Source organism: Hippocampus zosterae, chromosome 21 (assembly GCF_025434085.1).
Source record: "Hippocampus zosterae strain Florida chromosome 21, ASM2543408v3, whole genome shotgun sequence".
NCBI classification, from domain to species: domain Eukaryota; kingdom Metazoa; phylum Chordata; class Actinopteri; order Syngnathiformes; family Syngnathidae; genus Hippocampus; species Hippocampus zosterae.
In genome coordinates, this window is record NC_067471.1 from 3,265,288 (window position 1) to 3,275,968 (window position 10,681).

The following is a 10,681-nucleotide window of genomic DNA, read 5'->3' on the forward strand; positions in this document are numbered from 1 at the left end:
TGAAAAAAATGACAAGATCGGCCATTCATTGAAGGTGCACCTCATAATCCAGTGCACCTTTTAGTGTGGAAAATACGGGAATAGTTATGGCTGTTTTGAAACAATTTTAACTACCTGTTTTGAGCAACATATTTTTTCCCTTGAGATTTTACTTTGTTCTGAAATTACAAATTGTTTTTTTCACACATTTTTTTTTTGTGCGTCATAATTTTGGGGGTAGTATTCCATTATTGCAATTATCCTTGGTGTTTTCCTTAAAATATGCCAACTTTGTTGTGCACATTTTCTTTCTCGTCATATAATTCTAGGGGGGGCGGCGCAAAATTTGAACGCGATTTATTTTTTGATCTCAACATCAACTAAGCTCCGACATGTTGGCCATTATAGTGGTATTTGGCGACCCCATTATTATTTTTTTGGGGGGGAGGAGGGGGGGGGTCGTACTTTGTATAAAAGGTTTGTGAACGTAGCCGGACCAATACTACAATCTTACGTCAACCCAATTCCTATGTTGTATTGGATGATGTTTTGGGGTCAAATTTTCTCAATTCTTGGGGTGGGTTAAATTGACCCAAGTATGGTGGTCTATCCCCTTTTGACCCCCAGTAAGTGGGTGAAAATGAGGTTATGCTGACCCAACCGCTTTTAGTCGTGGTGTATTGAACGGGTGGAGCGCTAATGCCGTCTCCTCATTAGGTCTCCTGGCCCTGTTGGCCAGCCTGGTGATGCAGCCCGCTGTCGACGCAGCCCCCGTGGGCACCGGGGACTCCTGGATGACCATCCAGCAGCTGCTCTGGCCTTATACGGGCCTGCGACACAATGGACAGCCCCCAGTTTAGTCCCCTTGACCCACTTTTGGACCTCGGGTAGACGGTGCTACGGCCGTTGGCCTTCTCCAGATTAGCCCGTGCACTTGGGATTGTTGGAGAGATCGTGTGATGCACTGAGTAAAACGGTCGGACGGCGACTGACGATTCCTCATCCGGGGGGCTTGGCGGGGAATGGTGAATCGTAACCCATCACGTTTGCCAAACTAGTCTGAATCGCCGCGTGAATGCCTGTGTTTCAAAAGTGGCTGTGGCGCTGACAACCTGTCGCGGCTGCTCGACACGGTCACTTTTGAACCAAACTTGCATGTTGTCCGATCATGTTGTTGAGTACACATCCGCTGAACCATACCGCAGTGCATCGTTCACGGACAGCTTTATAAACCCCACGTCATGCACTTGAAGGTAACTGCTCTTTTATTTAATGTCCCTGGCAGACATTTTATAACGTTTTCAAGTTGATCAACACTGTTAATAAATCATTAAGTGTTTTTAAAACGATATTTGTGACTACTTTTGAAGTGATATGTGAGTTTAAGTTTGACAGTCTTAAAACCCAAGCTATTTTTTTTCTCCCCCGCTCCCTTTTTTTTTTTTTTCTTGCTGTGATTGTCACCCTTCTCAACTTTTGTATGTTCCAAAGATGGTTGAAACTTTACATAAATAAAGTAGCCAGTCCTACAATAGAATGTAACGTGTTTTTATCCCACACAGGGTTTAGCAAAACATGAGCGGCCTGGTGGCGCAGAACAGACTCTGAACAGTGTCCACGAAGAGGAAGTGAGCCTCTCGGGTTCGACTTATCCCTTCGGGGCTCATGTTGTCCTGCAGCATGTGGATGAAGGTGGAGTGAAACTCACTGTCGGGATGGTGGTCTGCGCAGAAAACCTCACTTGTTTCTGTTATCTCCAACTTTTGGAATCTCTGAGGCGCCACCAGGTAGAGACTCCACAGGTCCTCGGGTGGCGGGTTGAGGCCTTGGTGCTCACAGACCTGACACGGTGAAATTGGATTCGGTTAAAATGTCCACAGAGGTTGTTCAGACAAAATGGACATATGGAATGCAGACCCGACCTTAATTACAAGATGTTCCGGGCCACATTGGGCGTTCCATTTGCTCCATGAGAAGGTGCAGACAGATGCGAACAGGGCCATCTGTTCATAGGCAACGTGTTCCCTCAGTGGGTCCTTTTAGACAAAACGAGCCACATGAACTCTAATGTGCAAAAGTTATTTTGACAGTACAAATAAATATTTTTACTGATGCGTGCGTGCCCCATGGTGATCAAAACTTGTGCTCAAGGGCCTTTTTTTTTTAAATAGACTGCTTGACGAGGTTGGTCTTAGGGGGGTTAAATTAAGTCATTTATTTTAAGAGAAAATCTTATTGTTTTAAAATCATTTCATAATAGACCGACTTACCCTTTAAAATATCAAAACTTTTTTTTTTTTAATCGACAATCAAAAATGTTCAATTTGTATGTTAAATTTTCTATTGGACGAATACTGTAGTTTATGATGTCCATGGAACGAGGGATATTTTAATATTTGCAGTTGATAAATTGGCCATTGTTTTCAATGTTGAACGTATGCAATGTAAATGACTTGACATTTTATTTACAATGTCAATAAAACATTTAAAAAATGTATGTCGATACATATTTTAATGTTCTATCTGATTTAATTACATATCTTAGGAAATCAAGTGCAGAAATATGACAGAAAAATGTGAACTATTTATAGGAAGAAATGTATATGTATACTTATAATTAACTTGGCCAACTATTGAATGGATGAAAACAAGTTAAATGATTTACTATGATTCTATTTACAATAATTGACCAGTTATTAAAAATTGTACGAGTCGATTTTTAAGCATGCAATTTTATTTTGTAGTTTTTAAAAAATGAATTAACCAACTTTGAGGGGGAAAAGTGGACGCTATCTCATCCTGAATTGGCATGACAACGATACAGAATATGGTTATCCTTTTTTTTTTTTTTTTAAACTATTAACAATCTAATTGTGTTCAAGACTTTTTTGCTGTAGGCGATGGCGTTCGATGGCAACCTTGCGGCAGGAAGTGACAAACTTCTCGGTGTGTTCATTGACGAAGATGTTGATCCCCGCCTTGACCATGGCCTGCTGCAGGTCGGGCGCACTCATCCACTTGCCAAAAAGGTTGGTGAGGCCCACCTCTCGGTCTGTTTGCAGCATGCACTGATTCCCCTGGAAAACAGACACAAAAAAAACTTTCACAAATCACCCTCTGTGTCCTCCTCGGCTTTCTTTGATGCCCACCTGGATGGTTATGCTGAGGTCAATGACCGCCCCGTGGATGCTGAAGAGAGCTGAGTCTTTACCCAGCGGGCGCAGCTCCCAACTCCGGAAGGGAAAGTTGGCGTAGGTGTGCTGCATCAGTACGAATGGGTAGAAAGAGTCCATCTTGAAGGACACCTTTGTCACCCCGCCCGCCTCCTCCACCTCGGCCACCTCTCCCTCCTCCTCTTCCCCCTCCTCATTTTGCGCTTGCTCTTTTACAGAGAAGTCGCTGATACCATCTGTCCGCCAATACTTGCCTAAAATCAGAGAATTACTGAATTAAAGTCCAGTTTGTTTGTGTTTGATCTTTAAGTACAATACATTTATTTACAGTGGTCTAAATTGCTTCACTGTAATTATTTAATAATTGTATTCGGCACTGCTTCTCTACATCATCACAGTATATTAAGTCATAGCATTTACATACACTCTTGCAATGGTACTCAGTATTTACTTGGTGCGGGACCAGGCACAAAGTTGAGGGGGCTGTAGCCCCCCTTGTATCACCCCCTAGAACTGCCACTGCTGGAACTTGAAAATGAACTCCAACTGAACTGTATTTGGGCAATATTTCTTTCAAATCACTCAAATCGGACAGGTGACTAGCTACAATTATTAATTCCCTACCTTCTGCATCCCAGCGGCCCACTCGAGGGGTTTCTAGGAAGACCACAGTGTCAGGGAGCCTCACAGACAAACCGACAAGTGGGCAAGTGGCTTCTTCATCTTCTGTTTGGTTTGATTTCTCAGGAATATACTGGAAAGCTTTCAACCTGGCTTCCGATATCTATAAAACACTTTCAAGTTACGATTGATAGAAATAATCATCCTGAAATTTCAACTGATGTGTAGATTTTAATCTACCTTTCGAATTTCCCAGCCCTTGATGTGATGAGATTGTGGCGGAAGGTGGAACAATTCGTAGTAGAAGACTCCACCCAGAGGCGTGTACTTCCTCAGGTCCACAGCCTCGACGCCCTCGCCGTAAAACATCAAGTCGTCCTCTGGTGGTGGAGGGGTCACCTCGACTGGACGGAAGGTGAGAGAACACCTTGACTTGACTTAAGTGTTTTAACATTTGTTAGTTTACACTACCAGGGGCGGAAAAAAAGGATCTTTCATGGTCCAATGGTTTGTCATTCGGGGAGTCCCCTCTAGGGTGCGTATTGGGACCCTCGTAATTTGTACCGTTTGAAGACAAATATGTACTTCAGGGTACTGTCTAGGTCAGGGATGGCCAAGCACACCTGATCAGTTTGACGCTGTAATAACACCTTTCACCACGAGATGACAGACACCACTTAAGAGCCCTTCCACCTGTTCATCTCCAATTTAAAAACATAGCGATGGTGACAGCATATTTCGATTTTGTGGCATTTTAGAGTTGCTCAAGATAATTGGAGGGTCTTTTCAACAGCCGAGTTCTTTTGTTTTGCTCACAAGTCACAGTCACAGTTTCATGTTACCAACATGCAACTTAAATTTAACATGACAGTTTTTTGTTTTCAAATCTCTGAATAATCTCGCTCCACCTTACCTCTCTGAGCTCATCCGCCCCTACACACCTGCCCGGCGCCTCAGGTCTGTGGACCAGTCTTTGTTAGAGGTACCAAGAGCTAAACTGAGGCTCAGAGGGGATCGAGCCTTTTCTGTTGCGGGTCCCTCTCTCTGGAATGACCTCCCACTGAACATTCGGCAAGCCTCCTCGCTGCCCATCTTTAAAGCCCTCCTCAAAACTCACTTGTATTCTTTGGCGTTCGACTCAGCTTGATTTGTCCTTGATTTTACTGCTTAGTGCTTTCCACCGCCTTTATTAGCGATTCGTCTTACTGTTTATTGTGTATGTTAAATCGCTCCATGTACAGCTCTTTTTATGCAGCAATGGCTGTTCGAAAGTGCTCTATAAATACTGTTGACTTGACTTGACTTGACTTTTGTATACCCACCATTTGTGTCTTGGGGTTCTATTGTGAATCCCGTCGGCTACATCACAAAAAGTTGTACCTTGGGAGAACAAAAATGGTCCGCCACAGTTCTCCCCCCCTTTTTTTTTTTTTTTGACGGTGTGCTTTGGGATCCGAAGTGGATCCGGCTTACCTGCAAGGACCTCCATCTGCGTTACGATCTGGTTTTCGTCGTCCTCTGCGTGGACACTGGCGCCTGACAGTTGACTTTCTGAAGGCTCCACGAAAAAAATAATGTAAAGTGTGTGTGTATGTATTCTTTTTAGAACATCGCTGATTTTGTGATTTTTACTGATATTAAATCCAACATGCTTGGATTGAAATGATTCAAGGTTTTGACTTTTTTTAGAATGTTCTGTGGTGGGGCGTGGCCTAACCTTGGGCTCTTCAGACTCTCGGCCTGGTGGCTCTTCCTCTTCCACAATTTGCTCCGACTCCTGCTCTTGGGCGGGCTCCTCTTCCTGCTCCTCCTGCACCTCCTCCTGCATCTCCTTCGGTTCTTCATCCTGCTCTGGTATCTCCGGCGGAAGCTCATCGAACGTGGTAAGCAACCTGTATCACACGGCAGGGCATGGATATAACAATTCTACAGAGTCATGGGGGGCTGTGGGTGACAGACCTGGGTGGTGCGACGGTTATTTCCATGTGCGTCATCCTGGACACTGTGGACAAGTGGTCATAGCTGGTGTGAAGGATCCGCACGGCAATGTTGCTCATCGCGAGCTGCTTGGTCAATTCAAAGCCCATGCCCACCTCCTCGAAGGTCAAACATTTAAACCTGAGATGTCACACAAACTGATGAAGACTCCACATATCCTTGTCCTTCCATAACGACCTTCCACTCAGTACCTTGACTTCCTCATGAGGTTGGCCCACACACACACCGTGGTGTTTTTGTCTTTAATCACCGCCTGCATGTTGCCTGTCTCCGTGTCAATGCAATTGCTGGCTCCCTAAACATAGACCAGACAAACTTTATTAGGTACACTTTCGCAACTGAATCATGATTTCTAATTTGGGATCACAGGGATGCCCCATGGAACAATATAAAGCCCACTGCAGCACACTGGAATGTATGTACCTATCTAAATTTATCTTTCCATCTGTTCATCCATCATCCAAACAAACCAGCAAGCAAACATGCATGCAATACAGTTACTAATGGATATAAAAAGTCGACACACCCCTGTTTTAATGCCGCCTTTTTGTCACAAGAGCAATCATTTTACCATGAATGCAACCTCCAACTTGTAACAACAACCTGTCAGAACTCAACTGAAAAAAAAAGCTTCAAGAGGGGAAGTGAAAATTAATCAATGATGTGATGGCATAAGTGTGCACAAGTGTGAATATGGCTGTGTTAACTAATCACATTCAAAGCCTCGGGTTGACCCAAATTTTTATTATTTTTTTTAAAGATTTTTGGGGTGATATTCTTGTCGGCTTTTCCTGACATCTTTGTCCAATTTTGGACTGTTTATATCACGTACAAATACGCATTCATACCTAACTGCCTTCAGCGACAGGCACGTCCACATCACTGACCATTGTAATATCATTAAACATAGACAAATGAATAGTTCAAAACTGAACATTAGTTTTTCTTTGTCTAGGCCGGATTTATTATATACTGGTATATATATATATATATATATATATATATATATATATATATATATATATATATATATATATATAGATGTATAGATATATATAGATGTATAGATATATTATAATAAGGCATAACTTGAGTGGCCACGGTGCACCTTCAAGATCTCCATGCTGATGTTGAGAATCTTGGCATAGACCATGTCCTGGAGATGAAAGAGTGTTTCCTGGTATTTGGGGATGTAACTCGCGTCGGTCACCTCCCTGAGCAGCATCTCCAGCTCTTCAATCAGCTGTAAGGGACACAATAACCGCTCGAAATAAAGAGGGGGACATGTTATAGGGATTGGAAAGAAATGCAGACCTGTAGGGCGACGTTACACTGCTGGAAGACGGTCTTTATGCTGCACTCCGGGTCATCCTGCCACAAGCTGATAAACGTGTTGATATCCTGCTGCACTGCCGGGTCCGGGATGTCACTACATTGCATGTATTTTTTCCACTGTATGAACACAAATGACACGAAAGAATTTGTGAGGGTATTAAACTTTGAATGGAGTAGACACAGTGGGAACTTGAGTCAAATAAAAATGAAAATGCAACTGGGGTGTGTCGACTTTTGTTGTTTTAGTTTTTTTTCTCACTGTACCTTGGACATTTGTGCGGCCTCACTTTTATATTTCATGACAGCCAAATAATTCTTTGCCAGAAGGGAGTGTAGTTCTCCCACCTCAACGCCCCTGCGTTTGCTGTCCTTTAGGAAAAACATCACAGGATGTTATTTTGCCAAGTAACATAGCAATCTATGTTATTAGGGTACCTTCGCCTCAAGCATATCTAATATTTCCTGTCTTCTTTGCCTTTCCAACCTTTCCTGTTCTTCTCGCTCGGCTTGAATCCGGGCCTCCTCTGTCCACAAAAACAGTTTATGACACATGGGCACTTGAATGCGTTTATTAATACATTTGGCGATATTTGACCACCTTCCTCTCGCAACCTCCGTTGCTCCTCCTCAAGCTTCAGCCTCGCCTTTTCAGCTTTGGTCAGTTTGGGGCCCTTTTTACCCTGGAGTACAGCAAATAACATCCAAGTATATTAAGAAGGTGGTTCTGCAACTGTGTGTTAGTGACAGAAGAGGCATTCATGCACAATTAGTCTAAAATAAAGGCAAAACTAACGACACTTGATATTACCTTTTTCTTGGGAGGCTTTCAGTCAATCACAGGAGATAGAGCAAGATTTTTTTGAAAGAGGAATCACAAACCATGCAATTCAAAGATGAGAAAGAAATATTAGAATGTGCAATACAGAGATGGATGAATTGTTCGCGGTATAAAACTCACCATGACGACTCTGTGTGGCCCGTTTTTAAGGAACTGAAAATGGAAAGTAAACAGTTAAGGACTCAAATAGTAACAAAGATGACAGTGGGTGTTGAGTCCTTCACGATGGAAAATAAAATGCAATAAAACAGCTTCTCATCCTTCTCGTTCGTATGTGATTTCAACATTTCCGGGCGACGTCTGATCTCCATGGCAACCGATACAAGCAAAAAATTACCGTAACGCCGAACGCAGAGGCGCATACCCATTTTTACCCGTGTGTTAAAATCGTGCCTATGTCGTCACCGAAATTGTGCAGATACTTTAATATATTTCGTCATTCATTAAAAATGTATGATTACAATATCCTGAATACAATGGGAACATTTACATCTTATTTTCGTTGAGAAAATTCCGCAAAATAACAAATATAACCAATATTCTTCCTTGGACCACATTTTTCCTACAAGGCAACAATCGAAATATAATGTAACAATTGAATTTAACAAGATGGTACTTGCAGCAGCAAATACTTCTTTACGCCAGTGTTGTGATTTACGACATTAGTAACAACATACGGCAGGCTGCCATCCAACCTCTACCACAAGGATAACGTGAATACCCTGATTAAATTTGACTGTATACAGCTATAAAACCAACACAAAAAATCAACGTGTGTATGTATCTGCTTAACATTGTTCTAATATCCCTTAGAATAGTTGCTATGTGATTTAAAACTGTTAGCTTATGTGTTGGTGTTTAGCTAAAGCTATTCCATAGTGCTCGTCAGTCGTCCGTTATTTTCTTTTTGCAACATTCAAGTTTCAGATATTTTTTTATGCCTCCTTTTTGGTTTAGGGGTGTCGCCCCACTTCCCACATGGCCAACCCACTACGCGGTGAGGTGATTCGACTTTACAAAAACGTAAGTGAACTTTTGGCGTCATTCATTCAGACTGAGGGATTAGCTGAAACATACAGTACAGTATTCCCACCCTTGTTTTAGGCCAGAATTAATTTTGTTCACCTTTTACAGAAATAATAAAAATGTCTCCTGTTTTTCTTCATCAATAAATGTTAGCTCTTGGAAAGAAATCCCTTTTCTCATTGTGTGTAATACAGATACAATATATGTAGCTTGAATGCACATGTTTATGTTCAAATGTTTGCAACTTGTCAATAAATCACTGCATTTCTGAGCGAAACTGTTTAGTTGACAACGCTAACTGCTTTTGTAAAAACAAACAAATAAATAAATAAATGACAACCAGGCAGAATTTGATTTAATCGAACCAATTTGCTCTGCTTTATTTCCTTTTTATGTTTTGTATATGGTGCTCTGATGTCTCAATGTCCTCTCCAAAAGCTGCTCTATCTCGGTCGGGACTACCCAGAGGGTACGGCCTTTTTCCGACAGCGCCTTAAGTCGGCCTTCATGAAAAATAAAGATGTGACGGACCCGGAGCACATCAAAAAGCTTGTGGGACGAGGAGAGTTTGTCATCAAGGAGCTGGAGGCACTCTACTTCCTCAAGAAATACAGAGCCATGAAGAAGAGGTACTATGACCCGGAAACATAATTCTATCAAGGATGTAAGCATTACGATAAAATGCTAGCCTGGACTATCTTGAAGACTGGCTCGGTCCATTTGTCAGGATATTGTAAATGTAAGATAATTCAGCTTTTTTTCCACACAAGCACTCTTGGACACAGAATCAAAAGTTAACATTGGAAAATGTTATTTGGTTTTGAACTATTTTAGAAGTCGTTTGTGCACGTTGCGTACATAAAGACCAATGGAGCCATAATTACACAACTGTCACTGTTAATTTATGAAGACCAACAAAACGTACAGCCGTACATTCATTATGACGATGATGTTCTATGGATTCAAGGGGAATTTGTGACAAATGAATATAAATGTATGTACAGTCAATTGAATCTATGTCGTAAGTACAGTACAACCAAATAAATGGGAATGAAACATAAAGGCCTCGCGTATTTGTATTGCCTTCATCGCCGTTCATAGTTGACTCAAATGGGAAGGCGGGGGGATTATCTGGGCCCTGTTGCCCACCCGAAGCGACACGACGAGACCTGACAGACAACAGCCCTGACAGATTTTACCTTGTAAAAGAAGCCCCATTAAAGCCCCCTCAATGATTCCAAAGATGCTGATGAAGACCAACATTCAAACACCCATAGAAAAACGGATGAGTTATTGCACGCCCAAGTTTTGCATTTTCAGAAGAACTGTTCAAAAAAATTAATGCACCAAATCGTTGCAATGAGTTGTTGTAGTTGAGATAAACTACAAAAAAAGTCATTGTAAAATACAAACAAAAAATTGTTCCAAAGGAGTCAACTGATCAACATCACCCGACCAAACCCAAACAGGTGAGCCGTGACAGTCGTTACCTGAGCCCTTCGGCACTCTGATGTCATTTTAAGTTGACAGCAAGTGTCAGTACAAGACAAAATGGCAGCTCCCTGAGATGGATAAAAACAATTACTATTCCACAAATGCAATATTATTCAGAATGCCATGTTTAGACAAGTAGAGGTGCATAGAGCGCATTATTGTAAAGTCATTAAAAAAAAAAACATTTGTTGCATGTATTTTATGTTTTCCCTGTTTC

At 41.8% G+C, this 10,681-nt stretch overlaps 3 protein-coding genes across 18 annotated transcripts in view; 2 read left to right on the top strand and 1 right to left on the bottom strand.

Moving 5' to 3' along the window:
- The window catches only part of lrmp (lymphoid-restricted membrane protein), a 25,028-nt gene extending 21,004 nt beyond the window's left edge, over nt 1-4,024 (top strand). For 11 of the 14 annotated variants that reach the window (XM_052055641.1, XM_052055636.1, XM_052055634.1 and 8 more), the window contains one exon: nt 697-1,516. In XM_052055641.1, the coding sequence (XP_051911601.1) occupies nt 697-839 (143 nt within the window). In that variant the 3' untranslated portion in view covers nt 840-1,516. Of the gene's footprint in view, nt 1-696; nt 1,517-1,541; nt 3,235-3,790 lie in introns of those variants that run through there. The other 3 variants (XR_007960541.1, XR_007960540.1, XR_007960542.1) reach the window with 3 other exon arrangements.
- dnai7 (dynein axonemal intermediate chain 7) lies at nt 1,514-8,387 on the bottom strand. Its single transcript, XM_052055648.1, has 17 exons — nt 8,065-8,387; nt 7,915-7,929; nt 7,705-7,786; nt 7,542-7,630; nt 7,371-7,475; nt 7,086-7,223; nt 6,880-7,014; nt 5,963-6,066; nt 5,733-5,891; nt 5,491-5,665; nt 5,247-5,331; nt 4,014-4,177; nt 3,777-3,936; nt 3,129-3,406; nt 2,898-3,056; nt 1,902-2,015; nt 1,514-1,820 (listed from the first exon to the last, which is right to left on the bottom strand). The coding sequence occupies exons 1-17, from the start codon at nt 8,065-8,067 to the stop codon at nt 1,545-1,547; spliced, it is 2,241 nt and encodes a 746-aa protein (XP_051911608.1). The 5' UTR covers nt 8,068-8,387; the 3' UTR covers nt 1,514-1,544.
- Nucleotides 5,517-10,032, top strand: lyrm5a (LYR motif containing 5a). 3 transcript variants are annotated; one of them, XM_052055664.1, is made up of 3 exons: nt 5,517-5,656; nt 8,902-8,967; nt 9,409-10,032. In XM_052055664.1, the coding sequence occupies exons 2-3, from the start codon at nt 8,923-8,925 to the stop codon at nt 9,619-9,621; spliced, it is 258 nt and encodes an 85-aa protein (XP_051911624.1). In that variant the 5' UTR covers nt 5,517-5,656; nt 8,902-8,922; the 3' UTR covers nt 9,622-10,032. The 3 variants fall into 3 exon arrangements, with proteins under 3 accessions (XP_051911624.1, XP_051911623.1, XP_051911625.1); XM_052055663.1 differs by lacking the exon at nt 5,517-5,656 and adding an exon at nt 8,586-8,718; XM_052055665.1 differs by lacking the exon at nt 5,517-5,656 and adding an exon at nt 8,611-8,657.
- Nucleotides 10,033-10,681: the final 649 nt, after the last annotated feature.

What these genes read in the sequence shown, in the direction of transcription:
- dnai7 (XM_052055648.1), bottom strand. An exon ending in AGTGTAACGTCGCCCTACAG is followed by an intron (nt 7,015 to 7,085) that starts GTCTGCATTTCT and finishes TGTCCCTTACAG; the next exon opens with CTGATTGAAGAGCTGGAGAT. An exon ending in CGGAACATCTTGTAATTAAG is followed by an intron (nt 1,821 to 1,901) that starts GTCGGGTCTGCA and finishes TCACCGTGTCAG; the next exon opens with GTCTGTGAGCACCAAGGCCT.
- lyrm5a (XM_052055664.1), top strand. Translation starts at nt 8,923, where the DNA reads ATGGCCAACCCACTACGCGGTGAGGTGATTCGACTTTACAAAAAC. An exon ending in TGATTCGACTTTACAAAAAC is followed by an intron (nt 8,968 to 9,408) that starts GTAAGTGAACTT and finishes CCTCTCCAAAAG; the next exon opens with CTGCTCTATCTCGGTCGGGA.